The sequence below is a fragment of the Molothrus aeneus genome, chromosome 24 (genome assembly GCF_037042795.1).
Source record: "Molothrus aeneus isolate 106 chromosome 24, BPBGC_Maene_1.0, whole genome shotgun sequence".
Classification (NCBI taxonomy): domain Eukaryota; kingdom Metazoa; phylum Chordata; class Aves; order Passeriformes; family Icteridae; genus Molothrus; species Molothrus aeneus.
Window position 1 is genome coordinate 6,291,924 of NC_089669.1, and position 27,652 is coordinate 6,319,575.

General features: G+C 46.3%; 1 protein-coding gene across 4 annotated transcripts in view; it reads right to left on the reverse strand.

Moving 5' to 3' along the window:
* PPP1R12B (protein phosphatase 1 regulatory subunit 12B) overlaps window positions 1–27,652 on the reverse strand; it is a 134,801-nt gene that overhangs the window by 61,903 nt on the left and 45,246 nt on the right. For 2 of the 4 annotated variants that reach the window (XM_066565102.1, XM_066565105.1), the window contains exons 6-14: window positions 27,522–27,596; window positions 24,729–24,808; window positions 24,019–24,158; window positions 18,991–19,094; window positions 15,725–15,922; window positions 14,880–14,962; window positions 12,634–12,759; window positions 7,033–7,212; window positions 6,322–6,507 (exon numbers count right to left, since the gene is read on the reverse strand). In XM_066565102.1, the coding sequence (XP_066421199.1) occupies window positions 6,322–6,507; window positions 7,033–7,212; window positions 12,634–12,759; window positions 14,880–14,962; window positions 15,725–15,922; window positions 18,991–19,094; window positions 24,019–24,158; window positions 24,729–24,808; window positions 27,522–27,596 (1,172 nt within the window). The remainder of the gene's footprint in view (window positions 1–6,321; window positions 6,508–7,032; window positions 7,213–12,633; window positions 12,760–14,879; window positions 14,963–15,724; window positions 15,923–18,990; window positions 19,095–24,018; window positions 24,159–24,728; window positions 24,809–27,521; window positions 27,597–27,652) is intronic. The other 2 variants (XM_066565103.1, XM_066565104.1) reach the window with 2 other exon arrangements.

Sequence of the window (27,652 nt, forward strand, 5' to 3'; positions counted from 1 at the left end):
AACTTCCTGACACTGACAGAGGAAACCAATGTCCTGCCTCTGCCAGCATCCCTCTCGTTTGCAACTGAACCAACACAATTTGACATTTTCAACAACTTTAAGCAGACCTCTTAGAGCCTTCCCAAAAGCTAGTTCACAGTCTGAAACAGGAAATTTTCCAGGGCAGAAAATCCCTGAGAAAACAAAAAAACTTTACTGGGCAAAACTCTGAGTGTTTGGTAAATTGTCTTCTGCAACTAAAAAATAAAGTAAAATCAAAACTTGATGGTGATCAAATTCAGCTGCTGAACCAAATAAGCCCGAGGAGCAGTGTTTGCCTGCCAGTGCATCCCAGCAGCCTTCCACTGCCACCTTGTGGGAGCAGGAGATGCTTGAGCAGCTCCAAGGAACAGGATCATAGATCAGTCCCAGCTGAATTATGCAAAATATCACTGAATATTAATAATGTATCAAAGATTTCCATTTCCTACTGAGCTCACACTGCAATTTCTTAGCCAGTGGCTTTGGTTCAATTTTCAGTGTCTACTGTTCTCGGGTACAGAAAATTAAGCCTGCACAGAAACTTTTCAAATAGAAATGCCAGGGAGGTTACTTGGCTTCTTTGGCCCCTCCAACTGTCACATCCCCAGGTCAATACCGTGGAGCACAGAATTTAAATCAGACTAGTTGATTTAGTGCTGAATTAGCTCTCAGCTGTAGTGACACACAGGATCTCTACACATATTTCAGGTACATCCTTGGCTTTAATAGCCATTTTGGGCACAGAGAAGTAGCTGAATTTGTCAAAGTTAGTAAAGCCCAGCCCCACAACACCCAGGCAGTGGCACTGGAATGGCACTGGAGCCAGAAGGTGCCATTATTGCTGTTAGACCCAGGGTGAAGCAGGTGCAGCAGGGCAGGGGTTCCCATTAGTAAGCCAAGAGGAACTGCAGACACACTGGGCATGGACAGGGCTGGGGAAAAGGCAGTTTTACCTGCTGCTTGCTCCACGCTGCCAAGCTGCAGTTCTTTTACAATGCTTAGCTCAAGTGGTTCCTGCTTCCTTTCCTTGACCATTCCTGAAGGATCCTGCATGGATTCCTGCTTTTGTTAGCAGGCCAACCTACAGCCTGGGCTCCCCCGCTGAAAGCAAATGCCAAAATATCCACCCCCCTTCCCCTGAGGCCTGGGTGGATAAAGCCCTGCTGGCTGAAGCATGCAGCACACACCTGCTCACCACCCCTACAGGAAACAGCACTGACCCCAGCCCACACCTCGACCTTACTCAAAATAAAAATGCAGCCTGAATTCTGATCCAGCAGGAGCAACCTCGCCTCTCCCCAACATGGACAATCCCAGGCCAGCAGAATTCCTGCCCTCCCACGTCATCTGCACCAGCAGCCTTTGAAAAAAGGGACAACTTTATCTGAAGGTGATTAAGTGCAGAGGCAGAGGCAGTGGCAGGGAAATGCTGTCACAGCAGGTGCCAGATGATCGTTCAGCTCTTCACAGCAGAGAGAAACCTCTTAACTTCTTGTTGTCCACTGTGTAGTGTGGACAAGAATCCTTCCCTTGCTTTGTAGGAGCTCCTTGCGTGAGCATCCCATTGCTCTGCTTCCCCAGGGACCTTTCCCAGGAGATTAAGACCACTCAGATTTACATCAGTCAGTGATAAGGATTATAGAGTCAAATGCTATTAAAAATATGGCAGCAGTGAACTACTGCTCACAGCCCTTTCTGCCAGCTCCTCTCAAGTGAAATTTAAATACTCCTTGAATGCAAATCTCAGAGTTTAATTTTCACAGAGATCAGGGTCCTTTATTCCATTTGTCAGATCACAAGGGTTAAGGGACATATCAGGTGACACATCCATGCTCTTCCTAGAGGAGAAACACTCAGAATGCCCAGAGGACAAGAACCACGAGGTAAAAGGACTTGCCAAAAATTGTTCATTTAGCAGTACTGGTGAAGGAGCACTCAGTTATTAATATATTAATAATATATGCCACTATAATTAGCAGCTGGATCCTTAGAATGAAAAATTCCTCTTGGGAATGAAGCAGGAAACAGAAGTGTTTGTCAAATACACCTGGAATGTCAGTGAATTTCCTTCAGCTGAAAGGTATTTCTAGGGGAGACTTTAGAGGGCAAGAAGGCATGGGCTGAGCAGAGCACCAGCCCTAAAGCTGCCCAGAAAACAGGTCCACCTCACTCCTACTCTGGATTTGTCATGGAATCATGGAGTGGTTTGGCTTGGAAGGGACCTTAAAGCTTATCTAGTTCCACCCCCTGCCATGGGTAGGGGCAGCTTCCACTCGACCAGGTTGTTCCAAGCCCTGTCCAGCCCGGCCTTGGACACTTCCAGGGATTGGGCAGTTATGTGAGAAACTGGTCAGAATAAATTAAGAAGTAAGGAGAGAGTAGAGTTTCCTGTCTCTAAGAGCATGTCTGATGGCAAGTGCTGGAACCACCCTGCTGGAACCTTCCTGAGGAACAGGAAGAACACAAACAACAGCAGAATTCAGTTGTATAAACACAATGGTGGGGGGGGGGGTGTGTGTAAAAAAAATCCTAATTCTTGGCAAACCAGGAGAGATTTCAAATTCAAGAGTCCTTTCAAACTGGCCACATAACTGAGAGCACAGCCTTGCCTTTCAGAAGTTCTCAAGCAAAGTGTGTCTCACCCCACGTGCCAGCTGTGGGCTGCATGGTCTCATTTCCAGCTGTTCTGGGAAGTAAAAGTTCCATAAGAAGAGTATGAAAAGCTTCAGCCAGATCTCCCAGACTTTCTTTCCAGCACAGATATCTCATGGTTCAAGTGACATTCCAGTCACTTGAGTGGAATTCCAGCATGGCAGGTCTCCTGCAGCCCCTTTCTAAGCCCAGGGGACAGAGCTCTGAGCAGCCCAGGCCTGTGACACCAGGAATACTCTGCTGGGGGCTGCAGTGCAGGACCAGAGCCCTGCACTGAACCTGCACAGACAGGATGCAGAGAACTTGGGTAAGAAGCTTCTGGTGGCACTAGAGGCCGCTGTCACCCTGGATGAAGGTGGATAATCCAGCACTGGGCTCCAACCAACAGGAACCCCCATTCCACACCACCTACAGGTACACAGCAGAAATGAGAAGTGATTAGTTCTGCCCTAGGAAGAGCTGGGTCTGTGTGAGGTACTGTAGGCACAACATCCACACAGCTGAAATCCACCCTCAGCAGAGCCAGGGCTGTTTGAGTTCAGTGGACAAACACACTGACAATGGGAGACAATTTGCTTTTGGCAGGAGATCATCCAAATGGCCAGACCACACTAATCATCATCAGCTCCAAAATTCCCAGAAAAAACCCAAAAGAAACTGCCTGGCACAAGCAGTGGCTGTGGGAGATGGCACATTTCCAGTTCACAGCATTAGCACACTGCAGTGCTGCAGAGGAGCACCGGGAAGCTGGGATGTGCAGCAGGACACACAGAACACACATGGCAGTGTCAGGAGGCTGGGATGTGCAGCAGGACACACAGAACACACGTGGCAGTGTCAGGAGGCTGGGATGTGCAGCAGGACTCACAGAAGGCTGGGATGTGCAGCAGGACTCACAGAAGGCTGGGATGTGCAGCAGGACACACAGAACACACGTGGCAGTGTCAGGAGGCTGGGATGTGCAGCAGGACACACAGAACACACATGGCAGTGTCAGGAGGCTGGGATGTGCAGCAGGACACACAGAACACACATGGCAGTGTCAGGAGGCTGGGATGTGCAGCAGGACACACAGAACACACGTGGCAGTGTCAGGAGGCTGGGATGTGCAGCAGGACTCACAGAAGGCTGGGATGTGCAGCAGGACACACAGAAGGCTGGGATGTGCAGCAGGACACACAGAACACATGTGGCAGCAGCCAGGCCCCAGCCCTGACCGGGCACAGCTGGCACCATGTGGCATCGCACACCCCAAGCAGATCTCTGCTCCACTGCCCCTCTGCTGTTGTTCCTTCCTCCCCCTGTAATTTACACTATTTTCCAGCATTTACTGGAGCCTGACCAATTCAGCAGGAAAACAAGGAGCAGGTGAATCACCATGGGTCAAACTGTGGTGGGGAAGGGTAAGGCTTATTGGCCACCACAGGATGCAAACCAGCACTCCAGAGCACTATGCCAGTCGTTCATTCCCAGCCCTAAGAAGCCTCTTCTGCTTTAACCTTTTGGCTTCACACAGATAATTTTAAGGCCACAAGTTTGGAGATATCCCTGTGATCTAAAATTAGATGATCAGGCTGTTTATGTTTTTGTTGCTAAGAGCAAGCTGGTGCTTTGGAAACACCGAAGCAGCCCAAGCACTCCTGCAACAGCTGCCATTGGGAACTGAAATCCATACAGCACTGCCCTGACAACTGTTTGCCATTTGCCTTTTTTTTTACTGGAATTTGTCTCCTTCCCTAATAAGCTTTTCCTGTTTAGGTGACTTCTCCTGTCTCCCTGGGTCCATGTGTCCTAGTTCCAATGTGCAGGTAGCTCCCGGTTACTTTATCCCACTGTGAGGACATACATTCATCAGTAAGGTTTCCTCCCCCATGAGCACAATGGATAATTTCTGGGCTTTTTTCCTCTCAGTAGTTTCAAAGCATCAATTAAAGGTGGGAGGAATTTTCTGGTGTTTTCTCTTTACATTACCATAATTCACAGGAGATGGTTCTCTAATAAAAATGCAGGAGACAAAGAGATCTTCTGTATTATTTATAGAAACAGATTTGGCAGTAAATGCCAATGCAGTAATATTAATGGATGCTTTTTTGGACCTCTACAAGTAACTATCCCAGTCCAGTTCTTTATTTGCAGACAATGCCAGAAGTCTGGGGGGACCTTGAGCAGCCCACTTCTGCAGGGAAAAACCTGCTTCTGCAACTTGATTCTGGGCTTGCTAAAATGGAGAGACCATTGTGAAAGGTCTTTAGTGAGAACTGAGAGCACAATACTCACTCTGTCCTCTTGCACAACCTCACTGGGCACTGGCAGTGTCTTTTGGCAGCTCATCTCGATTCAATTGCAAATGACCCCAAGGCAAGTGACCTCCAGCTACACAACAGGAGCACACAGAGGCACTTCCAGGGCTGACCCAAATGTTTTCACACCAAAGATACCCTGCACTGGCTAGAGCAAACTGTCCCTGCTCACAAAGCTGATGAACGTGGCTCCTCATGAGTGTTTTAGTACCTTCCAAGTGTTCCCTGTGCAAGCTCTGGGAAAAAAAAATCCCAAGCAGCATTACAAGTTTGAGTATTTTCCAACAGCACAGCCCATCTTGCTTGGATGTGCAGCAGCTCAGCCCCAGCACCTTTAGCCCTGTAAGCTGATAATTCCTATTATTGCTTTTGCCATCATTCAGCCTCAGGCCATTTAAGATGTGTCAGAGCACTGTCTTCACTCAGGAAGGGTTGTATTTCAATAAATCACTATGACAGTTTGGAAGAATCCAAGCACTGGGTACTCTGCATGAACTCACTGCTGGTTAGAAACACCCAGTTCATCACTGCATTTTGTTTATTACTATTTGCTTTCACTGATGCCATTAGAAAAGACAGGTTTTGGAAAAGTTAACCTGTTTGCAGGAAGAATATATGGATCATTTCATACTCTGTAATTAATGCATAGGGTAGAGCTCCTTTGAAAAGAGCTCTGTCTCCCCAGGTTTGTATTTCCCCAGTCTGAAAATAGCACCATGTGATAAGAAAGAGACACCAGAGTCATTCCCACTGCTGCTACTGCTGGAACAGCCTCAGCTGCACATGGCAGTCTCCTACCTCTGGCCTTTCCAGTGAACCAAAGCCACACCTGCTGCTGGAGTCCATCTCCTACTGTGTCACACACCTACACGCCCCAGGAATGGGTGTTTTCTCCCAGTAACTGTAAAGGGAATCTGGGGGACCTGTGTAGCACAGACATCTCCATCAGGGCATAAGTAAACACAGCTGAGCTGAATCAGAGGGACAGACTTTATCTGAATGTATCTCAGTGCAATGTTCTTTTTAGGATGGAATTCATTTTACAGAACCCACTGTGAGTGGACACACTCTGCTGTGTGTCCCTGCAAACACACTGGGATGGGCTGAGATTAGGAGCTGAGATTAGTACTGAAGAAAAAGGCTGAGATGCCTGAGAGACAAGTAGAAAATTATGAAACTAAATTTAACCTACAAGCCAGTGATGATTCAGTTCAAAACCTGCGACAGAGCAGGGACAGCAGCCTGGGAACTTCATGGAACACCTAAAAACCAGGTCTTACACCCCCACCATCACCACCATGTGAGAGCTGCCCACGTGGAGGGCCAGCAGAGCCCAGTCCTCACTGACCTTCTGCGCTCCCTGGCCTCCTCAGCCGAGAGGTCCTTCCCCGGGGCGGAGGCAGCCCCGGCATTCCCGGTGCCGTTGGCAGCGCCGAGCACAGCATGGTTTGTGATTACACCTAGAGGGGTGCTGCCACAGCTGCCCTCTGTGTTTTTCTCTACAGCAGAATCACTTTGTTGCCTGAAAGGGGCTCTGAAATAGAGAAGACATATGGAAAGCAAAGCAAGTGAACTCCAGTGCTGACCAAGTCCAACCTCCTCGACGGAGCATGGACGGTTCATCCTCCTCGCTTTACACTCATATGTTTGTAGAGAACAGCCACAGTAAAATGAATTTTACAAAACTTGGAGAAGAATGAGCAGGAGGAACTATTAGCCTTCACATCCCTGTTAGTAGCAAAAATGATCAGAAAATGTACCTGGTGAAAAAGCAGAAGGAAGGAACTCCAAGAGCTTGTACACTGAGCACCCGAGGGCGGCCTGAGCACGCGCTGTGTCACAGGGACAGAGGGCACAAGGGACACACTGAGGGCTGTCACCTGCCTGCCAGCCACACCCACCACTGGGACTGTCCAACACCACCATCCTGGGATTGCTTATCATTGTGGAATTGCTTATCAGCACGTCCCATGTGGAAGCACACCTCCAATCCCTAATCCACTCCAGAACTTCCAACCCAAACGCTGACTTTTGGAGCGTTGTCTCTGGGAGCCATTACCTGGTGCTGTGGAGGGCTGGAGCAGGAGTGTTCACACCGAGAGAGGTGGGGCAGCAAGAGACAGGTTGCCACGGGGTGCCCAGGGAGGTAGATGAGCCAATGGCAGTGGGTGAGGTAGCTAGAGATGGACTGGCTGAAATGTAGGGACTGCTCAGGTCACTACTTCTACCAAAGGAAGCACTGTAAAACATCACAAAACCACGTCCTTCAGAGCACAGTAAATACTCAACAGCACATCCCACAGCTGGGCTGGCAGCTGGGAAGGGAGCAGGTACCACAGGGCAGCAAAACGTGTGCAGGGAGATCAGAGAGCAGAGGAGCTGTTGCTGGTTGCCCACACAGGCCAGTGCCAGCAGAGCCCTGCTTAGCTAAGCCCAGCTCAGTTCCAGCAAGAGAATAATGGCGTGGGGGTGAGCTGGGGAGGATCAGGGAAGGAAAAAAACCTGCTGCAGTGAAAGCAGGGCATATGGAGCACCCTGTGCCCTGGGGAAAGGCAGGGGCAAGGATGAGGATGCTTAAAGCAGGAAATGAGAGAGTGACAAAAGCTGGGCTGGCTGCATGACCCTTGAGGATGTCCAGGACTTCCAGTTTTAAGAGCTTATTTCCAGTGGCTTAAAGTTTTGGCAAAGATGATCAGTTCAGACTTTAACTCTCTTTAAGACATGTTTGGCACAAACTATTTCTGGAAAATAGTTAGCACAGCTGTCCAAAAATATTCAAGAATGAGTAAGGGAAATAATATTTTGCCAGTTTAAAGCAAGGCCTGAAAACCAATCTTACTGAAAAGCTGTATTTGTGTTCATATTTTGGAGAAGATGGAGGAGGAAAGAAAAAGGGCTCTTGTACAAGGATGGACCCTTTCACTTTTTCAAAGAAAATCCAGCCTAAAGGGAGAGAAAATCCACCCTAATGGGACAGAAAATCCATTCTAGTGGGAAAAGCTGCATTTCTCTGAAAACAGACTTGATGAAGTCTGGCAGAATCTCCTTCTCACACATGTCCAAGCCCTGCACACACGCTGCTCACTGCCTGCACAGAGCAGTCCAGTGGCTCCTAGGGCCCTGCCACACCTTTCCCAGCATCTGGCATGCCAGGTTGCTACTGGTCAGACTGGACTGTCTGAAGGATCAAAGGCTAGCAAGGCTGGAAGGCTGGCTCTCACCTTCTGCTCCTAATGGCTCCCAAGGCAGGGCACATGGACCAAAGTGGTTGCACAGGAATAAAAGCTGACCTAGAGGAAAGAAGCAGGCCAGGACAGAGCTGCAGGTTTTAGGGAAAGCCAGGGAATGAAACTGGAAGTCAACTGTAGAGTAAGAATCCAGAGAGCAGCCCAAGGCTGAAACAGCACTGGGAAGGGGCAGGAGCACAGCCAAGGACAGGAGGCCAGAGAAAGGATCCAGTCCTGTTCACCCAGGCACCCAATTTACAAGCCAGTTTTACATGCCAAGGCCCCCAGCAAGCCCAGCATGAGCAGCTGGTCCCTGGGGAGCCAAAGGGGACAAGAGAGCATCCTGGAAGGCCTCCACAGGGAGGAACCTCCCATTTGGGCTCCCCAGATGATGGCTGCCTGCCATATCCAGGTCACACAGGAACAAGCAAGTCATTGTCACCAGGTAGCAACCTCTGCCAGACTCTAAACAGAGCTTTCTCTGGAATGCTCCATGCCTGGAGCATGCAGGAGCAGGAAGTCCTGTTGGAAGCAAGTCCCTCCCTTCCTGGCTCTCTGCTCCAGAGGGAAAAGCCAAGGCCTGGAGATGGGCTGGGAGGAGGGTGGGAGTGGGAAGAGGAGCCCTGCTGGGGTGGGAGTGTGGAGCAAGGGCAGTGGAGCTGCATAAATGAGTGTTGTGAGGAGAGGAGGGCAGAGGAGCCTGTGTCTGGGGAGGGTAGGAGAGGATCAGCAGGGGAAAAGGTGATGGCAGCCCTGGGGGAACAGAGTTGATGTGGCACCATCCTAGGAGAGCCCAAGGCAGAGAGGCTGGGGCACAAGGGTGGTTGCAAGAGAGAGAAGGAACTTGGTCAGGAAGGGAGGATGCAGGAGGGTTATCAAAAAAGCCCTGCCAAGGATTGTTTTTCAGAAGGGAAAGGCAATGGGTGAGGATGGAAGCAGCACCAGGTGCCTGGGAGAGCAGTGATGTGGGGGATAAGAGGAAAGGAGGAGGAGGAATGGAAGAAGAGGGCACAGGGATGGCATTGTGCCAGCTCCAACACACATGGGCAGAGAAATGTGGTGCTGGGGCAGCAGGAACAGCCTCCTGCTCCAAAGGGAGCCAAGGCACTGCCAGCTCTGTGGGACTCCACCTCCCAGCCTGTCCCCTGCATGGGTGGCACTGCACAGTGTGAGGAGCACTCCAAGGCATTTACTCCATTGTTCACATTCGATCTGAACTGGATCAGAAAATTGTAATATAAAGGTTAGCCAGGGAATCCTGTTAATTAACAGCTGTATCCATAGGAGTCTGTGAAAGGGAGGACTATGAAATTATGCTGAATAATTCAACGTCAGAAATAAAAAAAGGCACTGACACACTGCTCCTCATTCTCTAACATTATCACAACAGAACCAGCAGGGAATGAGCAATGAAATGTAAAGCAACATTTCAAAACAATAAAAAAAAACCCCAAAAAAACTACTTCTGACTTTAAGAAATACTTTAAAGGCATTAAAAACTTTTACTTAAGAACCTTCACACTCCTAAAAAGTTTCCACATGTGGTAATAAAAAAGGTTTGCACAAAGCACATAACTATTCTTTAAACACACTGCCATGGGGTGTTGCAGAGATCAAACTGGGATTTGGGTATGGAAGTTGGCTGCAGTGGTGGCTATTAAGAACAATGGTTAAATATAACCCCTGGCTCCTCAATTCCTGATTGCTGGAAGCAAGGAGAGCATGGGAGGTAGCAAACTGCTCTGACGTTATCCTGGCTCTTGCAACTTCTCCTTCAAAACCAGCTGCTGTCAGCAACAGTCTGGGCTGCAGGGACTGCTGTCCTGGCTCACTGCAATGGCTTTTATGTGACCAGAACCAGCAAGGAGGTATTTGCAGAAATGTGAAATGAAGGAGAAACTGTGTGGCTGAAGGATTTCATTCCAGTGTGAGCCCTTCCTGGGAGGCAGCACTTCTGGCTGATGTCAAAGGCAGGATGCTGAACAAATCCAACCTGCTATGCCAGTTTTCCTCCACATCCTTTCATTTACAGTCCAAGTGACCTGGATTTTTGAAGGCCAGTACACACTAAAATGGACACCAGGATATTAGAGCAGGGTTCTGTAGATTTCTGGGCCAGTGGCACACACAGAGAAAGCAGGACAACTGCTAGTACCACAACAGAGAGAGCATCAATACATGCTTCAACCAAAGCTGAAGAACATTTGTAACATTGCTGCAAGTTATTTTATTCCCTTTTATTTAAAAAGAAAAGGGGAAAAAAAGAAAAACCCAGCTTTTCCCCCATCTTAAGATGATCTGCTGCTGTTGTTCATTCTATGTTTGGGGTGTCACACAAAGAACTTAAAGAACATAACTTAGGGTTAGAAGGGATATTGGGAAGGAATTGCTCCCTGTGAGGCTGGTGAGGCCCTGGCACAGGTTGCCCAGAGCAGCTGTGGCTGCCCCATGCCTGGAAGTGTCCAAGGCCAGGTTTGTGGAAGGTGTCCCTGCTCATAGCAGGGGGTGGAAGGAGATGGGATTTAAGGTCCCCTCCAACCCAAAGTCTGTGATTTTTATGGAGATCAGTCAAATGCTGAGGCAAAGGGGAGCTGCAGATGTGTACAGTCATCCCCTCAGTGACATCCAAGTGTGTCATACTCCCTTGAATTCTTCCTCTCTAAGAAGAAGCTTTCACCTTTTGGAGCTGGGTTGAGAGTTTTGCTAATACTTGGAAATGACAAAATGCTTATGTCTAACCAGGTTCCTTTTCTCATCTTAGGGGTGGATGCACAAGGCTGGAGAAATCAAAAGTTCAATACAATTGTATTCAATTTCTCTGTGCTCTCCTACAGAAAACTATATGGGACAAAGGTCTAATTGATCATGGTTTTACTGTTTGTATATGAAATGCAAACCCATTGATCTCTCCTTTAAAAGCACATTTATTCCTACCTGACAAAGCTATTCTCTGTACCTGCATGTGAACCAGTCACTCTCTTGTGAAAGGGCAAAATTCAGCCTTTATAACAAGAACTCATTATTAGTGACCTCCCAATGCAGCCTAAACCTTCCCCACTCTCTGTACAGTTTAACCAAGGAAATACAGTACAACTGTGTGAGTGCAACACTAAATCTGGTGCAGGATTAGCTGGGATAAACCAGCAATGTTTGTAAGATTGCCTGGGGGTGACTGGGCTGTCCCTCAGCTCAGGGAGCAGCACAGGTGTGCCAGCTGCAAGGGACAAAAGTTTTCCAATGTAATCAGCTGCAGCTTGTCAGACCAGCTTCAGAGAGAGACAAGCCATGGAGGCTGGGCTGTCATCACGTCCCAGGATAGCTGTGAAGTCACCAGAATGGAGCAGCAGAGCAGAAGCTCCTGCTTGAAGGGGCAGCTTCACCTTTTGTGGCAATGAATCCATATGTGCTCAGCAACTGGCCACACACATCCTTGAGCACCACTTACCTCCACAGAAACAGCACAAACACTGGAACAAATTGCCTCTTCCCAAGTATCTCAAGCAATTGTTCTGACTGAGGACAATTATTTAAATCAGGGTGTAGAATCTCGTGAAACTCAATCTAAAACCTTAGGCTATTGCTGCTGTTGTCCTTAAGCAGAAACACGATGGCTTTGCAGTGTGACATGTTTATTACAGGCTGTTTTCATGGTCTTCAGTATCAGCTGAAATAAAAGTGAGGTGCTGGCACTGCTGATCCTCCTGCTCACATGAAAACCCAGCAATGCCCTGTTTGCTCACCAGAGCAGGGCACTGCTCCAGCTCACTCAGAGAGAGCCCAGAGGTGGCACCTCAAGGACACCGAGGCTCTGCCTCCCAAGGGGGTCCAGGACACTGCAGTTACAGGAGTTCTGCCTGGAATTGCCTTCCCGCTTCTTCCTGGCTCCTTTACCAATAATCAGCCTCTACAACTTCACACACACTGTGAACAAACTGCTTCCTTACTGCCTTACAAAACAACAGTGGAAGCATCAGTTTCACTCCTTAGCAAGTGCTGTACATCATGCACAAGATCACTGCCACTTTCTGATAATACTATAAACATGGACTAATATAAACCAAAATTAGAGAAAAGCTATAACTTACTCACCAAGAGCTATCTGAGCAATGCTTTTGGACTCTTATTACATTAATCTGTTTTATGATCAATTTTGGTTTTATTCTCTAACCATAACACCAGCATTAAACAGAGAAAACTTTGCATTTGAATTATGTGAAGAAGAGTATTTAAATTCAGTACAGCAATTTGCAAATTAATAAAAATTATAGCCTTTAAAAACACTATTTAGCATGACAAATATAAAAAATCTTTTCTTTCCTGCTCTCAGCAGAAGAGAGTCCCAAGGCCAGTTACAAGATGCAGGAGGCTGAGGTGTGGGAGGCATGTTAAGAGTGGTTCTGACTGCCTGAGAACCCATGGAAGACAGAACATACCTTTTCAAGTAGGTGGATACATAGGTGGTGGGTGCACCAGAGTGGGGAGCTTCGTTTCCCTTTGGCTCGTCCCTCCAGGGCTGCCGGGTGTAGGAGCCACTCCTCACCAGGTTCACAGCAGATTCCCTGCAGCAGCACAGAGCACAGGCTTGGCTTAGAAAAACCTCTGGAGTCTGCTTTTGGTTCCTTCACAGTTTCACAACACAGATCCTTCCCTTACACCTACGTGCTTCATTGTTCAGGTGACACAGTTCAGAGAAACACCTGCTCTGGCCTTAACATCAGCTCCTGCTCTTGCCAGCTCACTTAAGAACCACAGATGATGTAATGTTTTGCATAAAGAGGAACAAGATCCTTTTTAGTCAGAAAACTTGCAAATGAAATTCAGATTGTCCATAAAAGTAATTTAACATATTAAATAGTGTCATTTAATATTCTCACTGCTGTCTGTATCAAACAACAAGGTATAAATGGGCAGATATTGGAACTGCAGGGCAGCTTTTATTCTTCAAGTTATCCAGGCAAAGACAAAAGCAATTCAGCACAGCAAAGCCTTTCACAAAATCATTAGGCTTGGAAAAGTCCTCTAAGATCATTGAGTCCAACAATTAACCCAGCACTACCAGGTCAACCACAAAATCATGAAGCAGAAAACAACAAACAAAATATTTATAACATCTAAAGCTACTTGACAAGTTACCAAGAAATTCCAAGTAGTCCTGTTTACCCTGGTTATCTGAAAACAGGGCTCTTTCCCTAATGCTAATGCACACTCTGACAGTGTATCCTGCTCTCTGCTGGTGCTGGACAGGACCTGGAGCTTGCAATGCAGCACTAATCCATTCCCCTATCAGCAAGCAATTATTTCTCATTTCCAGTTGTCATGCCTAGACTGATGCTCTCTCAAGACACCTGTGGGTTCCAGAAAGGAAAACCCAAATGTTTTGAAAGGAAAGAATATTAGGAAAAAATCTGTACTACACAGCATGCCTGGGCACCATCTGTTCCTGAAGGTCAGCACTGCTCAGCCAGTCCAACTCCACCCAGAAAAGGACACTGAGCTCCTACAGTGGGATGTGCCACTCACAGCAACCTCTGCCAAAGCTTCTTGAGCTGATCAACAGACACAAACTGTCTGTAAAACTCTGGATCTCAGGGACTGCCTGAGAGTGAACAAGAACAGCGGGGAGGTTCCAGCAAAAGATCAGCAAAGATTCTCAAGCTGTGTTGAAATTCTCTCAGGGTGTCATCTGCCACAGCTCCTGCCCAACAATTACAGCTCACAGCCACTGCTCTGCATGTACCTTTCCTCCTCTGTTGGGGAAGTAGCTGGAATTGAAGCTAAGGTCAAATTTTACTCCTTCTAGTACAAACTGAATCATAGAATGGCCAGGGTTGGAAGAGACCTTAAAGCTCATCCTGTCCTACTACCTGCCCAGGCAAGGACACCTTCCACCTGCCCAGGTTGCTCCAAGCCCCATCCAACCTGGCCTTAGACATTTAAAGGCTTGGGGCAGCCACAGCTGCTCTGGGTAACCTGTGCCAGGGTCTGCCTACCCTCACAGCCAAGAATTCCTCCCCATTATCCCATCTAACCCTGCCCTCTGGCAGTGGGAAGCCATTCCCCCATGTTCTGGCACTCCAGGACCTTGTCCAAAGTTCCTCTCCAGCTCTCTGGGAGCCCCTTTAGGCACTGGAAGGCCCCTGAAGAAGCTGCTAGTAGAGATCAGCTCCTCAAATACATCTGGAATTCCTGGACATACACACACCATTTACACCATGGTTAGGACCAGGGGCATTTACAGACACTGACTGTAAAAACAGCCATGCAATGAAACAGTTCCTACATGGCAGAGTTCACAAGCTCGAGTGAATCTCAAGTGACAGAGGTGTGAACAAAGGGATTGAAGGTGACTGCTGAGCAAGTGACAACTACAAGTGCAGGTGGCAGCTACAAAATGAGGCACTTCCATATTAAAAGGAAAAAGGATCCATAAATCTGATTGCCTGGATGGAGCCTGTGCCTGTGTGAGTACAGGGTGGAGGAACCAGTCTGCTGATTCCTGCTCACCTAAATGAAAACCAACGTACCAGAACCTCTACAGACAGAGCTTGCTCTTGATGTTGTGAATTCCTGTGTACTTGAGACTGCTGAGAAAATATACAGAGCATGACTACAGAAAAATTATATTCCAGAAGTACTATTGACAGAAGGGAAGCTGAGCATTAACTTCAGCCAGTCTCACCTGTTTTCTTTTTCTTCTGTATCACTCGTACTGCTCAGTCTTCTGGGGACTATGGTGGCAAGATAACTCTTGTTGTCTCTGTCCTGGTGAAGCAAAAGAGGAACTTCAGCTACACATCTCTTACCCTTCCAGCACATTCAGTGGTAAATAAATTCATGTTCAAATTTCTTCAACTAAGAAAGCATTCTCCTACCAGCTGGTTTAAAGCAACTTCTTGCTTCTCTAATGTTGCTTAAAGCAACATGCCACAGCATAGAAATATCAGTTCTGAAAGGAATTTCCTGATGACCAGTGAATAAAAGCATCTTCTAACTTAGAGAATAACTTGTCAATCACAGAATCAGAGAACTGGTTTGGGTTGGAAGGGATCTTTAGTCCACTAGACCAGAGCTCCACCCAAGGTGGCCCTAAATACCTCCAGGGATGAGGCATCTCTACCCATGGGCAGAAAAGTTACAGTTACTGAATAGGTGGGATGGGATTTACAAATCCAGCTGGTAGAAAGAATCCATATAAATGATGTAGAAGGAGTCTCTCCACTGCAGGTATGTGCTGTTGTCTGGATTGGACATTTTCTGTTAAAGAACAGGCTGTGCCAGACTGGCAGCTCCTGTTCAGTGGCTGGTCCAAACTGAGTAGGAATTAGGCCAAAGGGGCACCAAGCTCCAGTTCTCCAGGAGAAACAACTGACAGGAGGAAAATATTTTTCAAAAGAAAAAGAAGGTAAGAATGAAAGAGACCCTTGTTTGTTATGGATACAAACCCCAGCAATAACTCAAAGGGAAAGGGGTTTACACCTGTGGGGTGAAGTGGATACACTGAAATATCCTTGCTGAAAGCCAAACCTTTTCCTTGTTGTCCAAGAGTGCAGAAATCCGAGGGCTGGATGAGGAGCGATAGATGGAAGAAGTTTTATCCCTCTGTGCCTCACGAGTGGCAGTGACTTCACTCAGCATGTTGTGGCTGCCAGTCTTCCTCAGGCCCAGCCGCCACGACGAGGGCGACTCATCCTTCTGCTCATCGGACTTGCTGAGCCAACTGAACTGTGGAAGAGAAAATGGAACACTTGGAAAAAGGAAGAGCACTGCAAGGCACACTCTAAGTTCAGAAAGTGTTTCAAAAAGCTCCAGTTTTTGTTGGGCTAGACTTGTAAGGTAGAATGACTTATTTCCTATTTCACTTTAATTACAGGACAGAGCTCAAGGTGAACTCACAGGGATGCAAACTGCTGTAGTGTCTCATCCCCAAGGACAGAGGATGAAAGGAATCTTCTGTCACTGTGCAGGACTCTGCCTACACAATGCCCTCCTCCAGCTTTGAGGAAAGAATATAAGGAACAATGAAGCCTTCATTATCACCTATTTAGGAAGGGGAAATCATTCAGTGAAGGCAGAATTCCAAAAACCAATACTCAGGTCTTACAGAACTAGCTGCAAATAAACCCCTCACACCACTGGAGTCCAGAAGAAGCCACTGAGATCATCAGGGAGCTGTAGTCAACAACACTGTAAAGGAAGAAACTGAGGGAATCTGGATTGTTCAGCATGGAAAAGAGAAGGCAAAGACAGGATTTAGTTGCTCTGCTACCTGGGGGTGGGTTTGCAGAGGACATGGAACCAGACTTCTCTACAGTCTACTGTGAAAGGAGAACAGACAAGTTTCCACTTGGGAAATCCCAGCTGACATGGAGACGTAACTCCTGGCAGGATCAAAGTTGCACTGGGACAGAGAGTAAGGGAGTAGAGCATCTCCATCCTCAGAGACCTTTTAATACTCAGCTGAGCTCAGGTAGGACAAAGCAACATGACATGAGCTTAATCCTGCTTTGAGCAGGACGTTGGACTTCAGCCTTCCATGGGCAGGTAACTGTGCAGAGCACAGAATGGGCCTTTGTGCTTTTTGTTACATGAGACACTTCTGACCTGCATGTATTAGTCCTTAAATGTAGAACTGCTTCAATGTAGAACTGCTTCAATGTAGAACTGCTTCAATGCATGACTTAAGCTACAGTGATCAAGTCTGTCCAAAAGCTGCACACTGCCATTCAAGAATGGAACCTGAGCATCACAAGAGATACTTGTACAGGGCTAAGCACCAAGTTGTACAGGAAACAAAGCAAATAAATTATTAGGAATTTTTGGAAAAGTACAGAATACAAAACACACAACCACTGTGGCTGTGTTACTGCAGGGTACAATCACACCTTTGGTACCACACACAGCTCAGGTCCAGGGTTCAGCAGCAGATGACAAGAAGGGAAGAGTTCAGGGAAAGGCAGCAAGAACGAGTAGAGCAAGAGAGGTTTTGCATGAGGAGATATTCAGTATACCTGTAGTCTCCAGGCTGAGATATGACCAAGGTACATGAAACCTTCAGTGGAACACAGAAGGGTGAGTAAGGAACAATTATTCCTTGGTCCTTCCCATAAAGGAATGAGGGACAGAAAACAAACCCAGTGTGTGGTTGGTTAATAAGACAGGAAGCTTTGTAGAGTTTTTAACTAAGCTGAAGGACTCTTTTTACCACTGGACATTAGAGAATCCCAGTCAAAATGTGACTGCATAAAGGAAAAGTCCAACAGGGGCTATTGAAGACCAAAAATAAACCAGGTTCAGCGAGTCCCTGAAATGCCAATTGCAGGACTGTGGGAGGGAATTCCTGCAAGATTGTGCTCTCTAGTAGCTTCTGATGGTCACTGTTGGGCAGGACACTGGGCAGACAAGGCTTTTGATCAAAGCTGATCTAAGCATTATTATACCATACTCTATGTGACACAAACCATCTGACACTAATCAGAATAAATGGAGCTACTGGAGAGTTCTGCCCTCAGACTCACTGCCTGAAGACTGCCAAGCTGAAATTATCCCTCCAGTATTGGAGCAATGTTTTCAGCCCATGTCATTCAATGCAGATGCAAAGGGTTAATCTGTACTCCACCATTTCCAGCACTGCCAGTCTACTGAGCTACACAGCCCTAACATTTTCATGTAGTTTTGATGCTTTCCTCAGAGAATGCTCAAAACCACAGCAAAAGCTGCCATCTGTAAATTCTGAACAACACAGGAACAGCACATACTAATAACTCCCCTAATAGAGGGCAACCCAATCTAAAGCCCAGTCTGTCAGAGACCTACAGAAAAATCAAACAGGTGAGAGAAGGCAAAGAAGCTGATCTTAAGTGACTGAGGTCAAATCAATAATTTCTCCACTCACAGGCCAGCTTCTATACCCTAACACCCTTATTCTGTGTTCAGCAGCTCAAAGGAGTGAGAGACCAAACCTCTGTAGCTGGGAAAAGGTTAACTGAATACTCATTCTTCCCAGCATCCTTCTCCCTCTAACAGTTCCCCTGCTAAGCCAGCCTGAGCTGAACAATGCCCAGAGGAGCTCTGTTTCATTTGATCTTGGTTACGCTCTGTTACATGTGAAAAATAAAAAGTTGTGACTAAGCAAGAAACACTTCCCCCTGACAAGCACTGAGTGCTTCAGCCCTGGGCCAGGTTTCTGTGTTGTTTTCTCTTTTTGTCTGATGCAAAAAGAAAGCAGCAGCACACAACAGGAGTCCTGTGCAGAGCAGAGTCTCCTGGTGCCATCTAGCTGAGTGATCTGAGAGCTGGAGGATTCACATAAGATTTCAGTGACCACTTCACCTTTCAAAGCTTTCATAGCCCAGCTGGCCAGCCACATGCAAACTACCCTCTGCTTGCTGGGCAGTAACATCACACCACTCACTCACCTGGCTTTGCCAAGGCAGAGGCACTTAAATGATGGTGCTGAACTCACCACTGGCACACAGGCAGAAATCAGCTCTGGTGACAGATCTGCTGAGAAGACATTGGCACCAGGCCCCTGAGAACTGACAGCACACAGAGCATGTGCCCTAGGCTGGCTTTCTTCACCACAATTGGCTTTGGAGGTCAGAGATTCAAGAGGAACCATATTGTCCCTACACTGCTGTTAATGCACATCTTTATCAGAATTTCATACTACCAAGCTTTTCTGAATTCAAGTCTTTAAGTGCTCTGAAGACTGGTTTCAGAGCATCCATCTCCCAGTAACACCTCCTGCTTCTGAGCACTCCTGGGGTCCCCATTGATCCACATTCACTTACTCTTCTGGCAGATGCAGTGAAGGAGTTGGGCTCAGGTGCTGGCTCAGTGATGCTGGGCCTGGATTCATGGCTCGAGTGGTTGGCAAAGGGCTCTTCCTTTCTCTCTACAATTTCAAACAAGAAGAGAAAACAAATGTTTCAGTATTGCACTTCTGAGGCCCTTCTTTACACAGAGTGTGGTCTGCTCTCCAGTTCAGTGCTGTGGGACCTCCCTGGATCACAGAGATGTCAGTGCCTTCTGCACTGGCAGTGTCAGGGCTTTCTGCAAGGAGCTTCCCACTTCCTAAAGAACAGGATGGACACATTTGCCAGGCAAAGCTTTTGTACTTTATCCTCACAGACAAGCAAAATCTTTGCAGACAGCACCATAAAGAGGACACACAGGTTTTTTGTTTTTCACAATTTTGTTTCCTGTCTGGGAATTTGTTCCCTGGTAAATCTTGGGGTGAAAAGGGGCACATGCTGTTCCTGCTCCTGTACCACAAGTGTGGTTCAGCCCACAGCCCTGAGTGCCCAGTGCTGGGTTTCACTGCACAGTTCTCTGCACTTGCTTGTGCTGCTGGGCAGAATTTCTGGTCTTCTGCAGCAAAATCCATTTTTTTACAGGAAGACAGGACTGCTGCCCAACAAAAACCCTTACTTGGGCTCCAAGCAAGCTAAGCAACCCTTGTCCAAGCTCACAGCTGGCTCCCTGCTTGTTAGATAAGAGCACCTGTCCAGTATCACATTTATTTTTTGTATCTATGCACATGCTCAACAGAAGAACATTCAGCAGACATTACCAGGGGAGAGTAAGCAGAAAGTGTGACTCAGGCAGTAGGTTCACTTGACAGGAGAGCACAGGCTAGAGACAGACTATTCATCATAAACCCAGGCACATGGAACCTGCCTGAGAAATGATGTACCCACACCAAACCAAAGCTTTCCTTATAGCTATGAGTGCTCACACAGTCATGGCTTGGAAAAAATACAGCAATTTTAAGCATAAGCACCCCAACAGTCCTAGCAAATAACCTATGTGCAGGGAATAAAAATCTGCTGTTACATATTTGGAGTTGTTTGGGATGGAGCATCCGGGAGGATGGCACCTTGGAGTGTCAAGATCAATCTTTGTGTAACAAATATTCTCAGTACTAGAAAAATAAGGATTCAAAGGACACAAAAACCAGAAAAAAGCAAGCCAAGAGAAACGTTGCAAAATAACAGGAAGTTATCAGGATTGACAGAGCCTGAACTAAAGAGACAAAGACAGAATCAGGAATCTCCTGAGTCAAAAGGGACACACAAAGATCATCCAGTCCAACCCCTGCCCTGCACAGACCCCCCAACAATCCCACCCTGGGCATCCCTGGCAGCGCTGCCCAAACACTCCTGGAGCTCTGGCAGCCTCGGGGCTGTGCCCATTCCCTGGGGAGCCTGGGCAGTGCCAGCACCCTCTGGGGGAAGAGCCTTTCCTGATCTCCAGCCTGACCCTGCCCTGGCACAGCTCCAGCTGCTCCTGTGGGTCTGCAGAAGAAAGAATTCCCAGCCACTTTTCCCTCTCTGTGAAGCAGAAATTTCAGTTCTGGAGCAGAGCTTTCACCCAGCCTCCCTCACTCCTCCCTGCAGGCCCTGGGCATCCAAGTGCATGGAAATGCCCATTTTGTGCCAGCTGCTCTCTGCTGTGACTGAGGCTGTAAAACAAAGCACTGCAGGAAGGGAAGGTGGCAGCAGCTCTCCAGCCTGGGCTGGATGGGCACTGGGAGCCTGCTCTGGAAGTTTACAGCACACAGGACAGCTTTTAAGGTCAAGCCTAATTAGAAGGGCACAGGCTAAAGTGGTAATGACAGGTTGGGAAGGACTAACTGTGAGCAATGTGACTGGGACATTCTGGGACATCTTCTGTCATTGCAGAAGAGGGACAAGCAGAGGGACTCTGTGCTGGCAGGGCTGGCTTTGGGCAGGATCCCACATTTTATTCTACCAAAATTTCAGTAATGAACATTATGAATTCCAGACAAGATAAACTGGAGAGGATTAGTTCAAAACAAATTTGCTAAGAGTAAAAATTAAGGTTTCTAATTCCTTTTCTGTAAGGGTTTTTGGATAAGGGTTTTTGTTTGATTGCTTTCTAAACAAAACCACATTAAAAGCTTCCTTGGCCTGCTTTAATTCCCAATAATTACATATTGTAATAGTTCCCAGCACAGATAATCAGCACAGAATTTTACACTGATCTTTCTCTTGTTTACAAGAGGTCAATGCCACATTAATTGTCTTCAAAATGAATAAGTGACATGAATGCTCTTAGTTTCCTTTGTCTGAAGAACAAAAATTTCTTACAGATTATAAGAAACATACTACTCTGAAGCCTTCCAACAATTTCACTGCTTCCCTCATCCAATTTCTTCCTCTCACAGTCTCTGCAAATTCAACAAATTAATTGCAACCTGAGACTCTTCAAAACACACCTCAAAATAAACTTGTGTGTTACACTGCCAGCTTCTACATGTCCTGCTTTATGCTCAGCTACCAAAGGGGTTGGAATTTTTAGGTTTAAAAAGACCACTCAGAATTTTTTTTTTTTCATCTGGACTTTGAACACTTTAGAACAACAGCCATAATCTATGTGTCCAGCACTGCTCAGAATGATAAAGGTATGGGAATACTACAGAAAATGAAGAGGAATAAGGGAATAATAATCATGTGTTCATACCCCTGCCTCCTGTACAATGCAAGCATGTAAAATGCTGACCAGATAAACACAGAAGCACAGAATCCCAGATTGGTTTGAACCAAAAGGAACCTTAAAGCCCATCTCATTCCACCCACTGCCATGGCAAGGACACTTCCATCTATCCCAGGTTGCTCCACCTGGCCTTGGCCACTTCCTGGGATGCAGGGGCAGCCACAGCTTCTCTGGGCACCCTGTGCCAGGGCCTCCCACCCTCACAGGGAGGAATTTTTTCCTATTATCTTCTCTAAACCCACTCCCTGTCAGTTTGAAGCCATTCCCCTTTGTCCTGTCACTCCAGGCCCTTGTAAGCAGTCTCTCTTCATCTTCCTTGCAGGCTCCCTTCAGGTCCTGGGAGGTCACAATGAGGTCACCCCAAACTCCTCTTCTCCAGGCTGAGGAATCCCATTTCTCCCAGCATTTCCTCATAGCAGAGCTGCTCCATCCCTCTGATCCCCCTGGTGCCTCCTCTGGGCTGGCTCCAGCAGCTCCAGCTCCTTCCTGTGCTGGGCCCCAGGGCTGGGGCAGCTCTGCAGGTGGGGTCTCACCTGAGCAGGGCACAGGGGCAGAATCCCCCCCTGCCCTGCTGCCCCAGGAATACCATTGTCTGTCTTTGAAATCAGTAATACTGTGACATTTGTTATTTTTTGTACCAAAATGAAAAATCCTACTTCTCTTTGGAGGCCTCCTATAATGTGGGCTGATGCTGTTACCTTCCAGAATCTTGCTTTAAAAAGAGTACCAAAGATGTGACCCTCACATCTGCAGCAAGTGAGAGCTGTGTCTCCATCCAGCTGAGCAAATCCACACTCATTTTATCAGAGATTTCAGATGTTCACAAGGTGAGGTTTCAATTCTGATGGAAATTTCTCAAAGGATCCAATAATCTTCCCAGGAAAGCAGAGAGTACAGGTAACAAAGCCTGCAGGTGAATCACTACCTGAATGCTTGTTGTCTCCCATTTCTATTAGCTTCAGTGGTTTAACATATACTCCTATAATGTGCTTTGCTCAGTGAATTAATGCAATAAAAAGATATGTTCTGGCTTTAAACAAAATTTAATGCTGAGTGCTGTAGAGCTTTCCTTGCTGCTCCTGACTCAGTTAAAGCCCACACAGCTCCAGGTCTTAGAGGTGTGCAAACATTTGAGTTGTTTTGGTCAAACTGCCACCATGTTTACAAGGACTAGAAACACTGACACCCAGCTAGACAGGTATAATTTATATTATATAAATATGTATATAATCAGGGTAAACCCCTGATTTATGGAGAAAATATATGTGACCTGTGCTGCATGTCTCTTTCTACCACTGACATGTCCACTAGACTTGCTTGATTTAAAAGCCCCAAGATCATTTCCCTGTGTTCCTGCCATTCCCACCCAGCTGGGGCAGCAGAGCCCAGCCAGGATTTCCCACTCCTCTCACCCTGCCCCAACAGCATGAACTGATACAATCCTAACACAGTGACAATTTCACTGACACAGAAACACAACAAAACTTTAAACTACACTTCTCCTCAGGACCTATTTCTTAGTATATTGGATATAGACCAAGTGAGTTGATGTTAAAAGTAGTTTAACCTTTAAACACATCATAGTCTAAGATCCATCTGTGTTTGTAGAATATTAAGTACAAATAAGTCTTGGCTTACTGTACAATTAAGTATCTGTATTTAAACTTTCTGTGCTATACATATAGACTTTTGAAATTAATTAAGGCAGCCACAGAAATTATGGAAAAGGAATGGGAGTAAGATGCCAGCAGTATACTGCAATGCAAATGCTACTGTGACCCTGTGTACTTAATCCTTATTTTCCACTATCTTTTGCAATTATTATTCATCACAGCCTAGAAAACAGAAGTTCCTCACCTCTATAATCAGTCAGAGCAGCTTCAGTCCTTCATTTCAGACTGATCCAAACACAAGAGGCTATTGCCCTCCTACACCTTCACCTGCTTCCCTACCCTCCTGAAGGATTCTTCTTGAACTGGGCCAACAAGAAAAACACCCTGTTTGAGAACAAGCTATGGACAATGTGTTATTTTCAATATATGTGAGCTGGAAGTAGGAATTAAAACAGGAGGATTAAATCTGAAGGATTTAAAAAAATAATTATCATGACCTGTGAGTCAGCATTTGAATCAGCTTTTTTAGCAGAGTAGCTCCAGGTTTCTCCAAATTCTGTACATATACACTGGAAGTAAAACTTTCAGCATGTCCTTAACAATTAATTATATAATTAGTTAACAATAACAACAACATTAATAGTGGTAATAGTTAGTTATTAAATCCAAGGCTGTACTAAGTCTTACCTGACTCCTTTTCAGCATCTGATTCTGAAACTTCATCTTCAGCTTCTTCCTCTTCAGAACTAGAACTGCTTGAGTCCTTGTTCTCTTCCTCAGTTTCCATGGACTTCAACGTGTCTTCCTCATAAAGAATCTTCTCTTTGCTGCAAAATAGGAAATTTTTAGGACTAGGCAAGCAAGCTGTACTTCTCAGAAAGACAAAGACATTATTTACTACATCCAGAACAAGCAAAGGATAAAATCCACCTACAGACTGAACACTCCAGCACTTCCATCATGGCCAATTTGCCATGGATTCCACTGCCAGTCTCACATTTTCTAATTCTGCAAGCATTTTTCCATCCACAAAATTGTGATCTTTCCTTTTCTAGTGCCACACAATGCAGCAGTTGGGCTGTTGGGCTTTGTGCAACAAAAAGGTGCAGTTCTCAGCCTAAAGATCTGATTGATCCTCAGTCAGAGCAGGAGCTGGAGAACCAACCACCAGCCCAAGCCCTTGTTCCCCTACTCACTGGGTATGTTAAGATACAACACAAACTGTATTTGACACAACTAAAACTGCACTTGAGAGTACTCAGATTACAAAAAAATGCATGAACTAAACAGCAGTGAATTGTTTTTGACCCAGCTGAGGCCAGCTGGCTGCGAGAGACGAAGCTGCTCTCCCATTACTTTCTGGGCAGTTTCTTTTCAGCTAAGAGGGAGAGACTTACTTGGTGAAGAGTCTGTTTTGAGGCTTGCCATTCATGTCAGCTTCAATCAGCTTATTCCTTGTCTCCTTCTCACTTCGCAGCTGCTCAGAAGTGCAGGAAGATGGGAGAGAGAGAATGAGGACAGGCATTAACCAGCCCTGTCAGCAGAACCCAGCGAGCACCCAGCACAAGGTCAGCCCAGCCTTGTGACACCAAAACACTGCAGATTGGTGTGAGATGCCACTGGGACAGCAGCACATCTGCAGTGGCACTGGGAGCCTTGGGCTGGGGCTCCACCAGGGCACAGCACCCAGCATGTCCTTGGAATGCAGCTGCCATTTCACAAAAACTTCAAAGGCACCTGCAGCTGCCCCTGCCAAGACCAGGGATGACCCTTGACTGCTGCCCAGAGGGCTGTGGGCTCCCCCATCCCTGGAAGGGTCCAAAGCACGTTGGCTGGGGCTTGGAGCAACCTGGGATAGTGGGAGGTGTCCCTGCCCATGGCAGGGGGTGGAGTGGGATGAGCTTTAAGGTTGTTTCCAGCCCAAACCATTCTGGGACTCTGCTGGAGGTCTGTCCATGTGTGTGTGCCCATGAAATCAGAATAGATTCAGCTAAAAATCTGCTGCCTTTGTGGCTGTTATTTACTTGCTGTCAGAGGAAAGCCTTCCAGTCTGCCCTGTACAGGCAACCAGGGAACTCCTGTGAGGATGGGTCACTTCTTAAATCTCTCAAATGCACAAAGTGATTGCATGGGAATATCTGGGATCACACAGAAATGGAAAGATTTTGTCTAGAGAGCAGCAATATTAATTTTACCATCAGTGGCCAAAACAGTAACCAAAAATTGTTTTAGTACCTTCCAGAAGCACAGAAAGAGCTGAGGCAGAAGTAGGGATGGCAGTTAGGGGCTCAATTTAAGGCTGACTCTGCTGTGTCATGCCTCACCAGGTTATTTTTTTTCTTTTGACAGCAGTTGATAGCAGGCAAAGGAAGTAAAAGCACTGTAAATTCTCAATCATAGAATCCCAGAATTATTTGGGTTGGAAGGGACCTTAAAGCTCATTCAGCCTCAGCCCCTGCCATGGCAGGGACACCTTCCACAATCCCAGTGGCTCCAAGTGCCATCCAACCTGGCCTTGGACACTTCCAGGGATCATTGGGGCAGCCACAGCTGCTCTGGGCACCCTGTGAAGTGGGAAAAGCTGCATGGATTCCAGGGAAGAGCAAAAATCTGTGCTACAACATTGTTAAACTGACCAAACTGCTGGAGCACAGCAAAGGGAAGTGCAGGAAACAGCCTGCTCCATTCACAGATAATTCAGGAACTGGGAAAAAAATCCAAACCCAAACCAAATGAATTGCTTCCAGCATACAAAAATCCCCCCTGCCTTCCAATAATGGCAGCAGATCTTTCAGCAAGGGTGGCACAGTGCTCTGCCTGTGACTGAGAAACATATCTGATTGGAAAGCCATTTTGGAAGAGAAATAATGTCATGGAACTGCCTGTTTTATCCTTAACAAATATAAGTTTTCTGGTTTTAAGTGATAGAAGTGGCACATGATAAACACATGATAAATTGGCTTTTCCACTAAAAAAATATATCTGTTAAAAAAAATTGTAATAAAATCTGGATTCTTCTGCCTAGCTCTACACTGACTGAATAAATGGGGAAGGCCTTTATATAGTGCTTCTATATAGAGAACAGGGGGTTGTAGCCCCTGCAAAGCAGCCCTAAAAATGGATGAGCAGTCACCCAAAAAAATTCTTTTTTTTTTTCTTTTCTTTTAAGAAGTGCAGTTATCTGCAAAATCCTGGGTAGTGAGAGAGAGGGGAATCCAAAACACAACCCTGATAGTATTTATCAACACCTCATTTAGGGAGAAGCTGATTAATTTTTAAGAGGTTCCTATGAATACTAAGGCTGCTATTTGAGGATGGCAGCAGCTGTGTTGTGATCAGAGCTGGAGTTCTAACCACCCACACTGTCAGTTCCTGAAAATCCCTTCCTGGGGTTTATCAGCAGTGCTCCCATTCTGTCTGTTTCTGAACCCAATGTTTTAAGTGATACTTACAGATTTTTAATTCTTTTTGAAAGAAGGTTAGCTTGTGTTTTGGAAGCACCCAAATGAGATAATTGAGTAGATCAGATGAAATAGGAAACAATTCAATCCAAACCCAACTTTCTGGCTTGACAACTGCCCTTACTTTGAACAAGATATATTTTGATTTCCTTTTTTTATGTCAACTTTTGGTTTATAATCCCTTCCAATCACTTCCACTGCATTATGAAATGGCAATTTAATATAATTTTGAAACCACCCATTTTTTCAGTCCAGAATTCCCTGAAATTTATAATTTCTTCTTCCTCAATCCAAAGGCTCCCTACTGTAAGAAAGGCAGACATGGTAACAGATCTCTTTCTCAGCATTGACAGTGTATTTCCCTGGATGCAAACACAAAGCTGACTTGGGTAATCACTCATTAGGAACAGAGCACTTTGATGCTAGAGAGCCTGCCAGTCAACAAAGCAACTGCAGGATAACAACAATTACAAAGATAAACACAAATTCCTTACCAGTTCCCATAATTCTGCATGCCATCACACTACTGACCTCATTGCTGCTGTCATCCAGTTATCTAGCTTTCTAGCTATTAAAAATATTGCTGTGATTAAAGACTGCAAATGATTAACTAAAGAAAATAGGTAGGCCTCAGCTTCCTGCATCTGTTGGCACCATATGTCTTGGAGAACACCTGGGTGTGAAAAGGTAATTGGAGAGGTGATTGGAAAACCATCTCCAGAAACTCACCACAGTCTGTTTCTTCTGCAACATCTCTAAATGCTCCACAAGTCCCTCATCAGCAACGTCAAAGGGTGTCTGGCCCTGGTGCAAAGAGAGAACACAAGAGGATATCTGAGATGGCATGGTGGTAATATTCC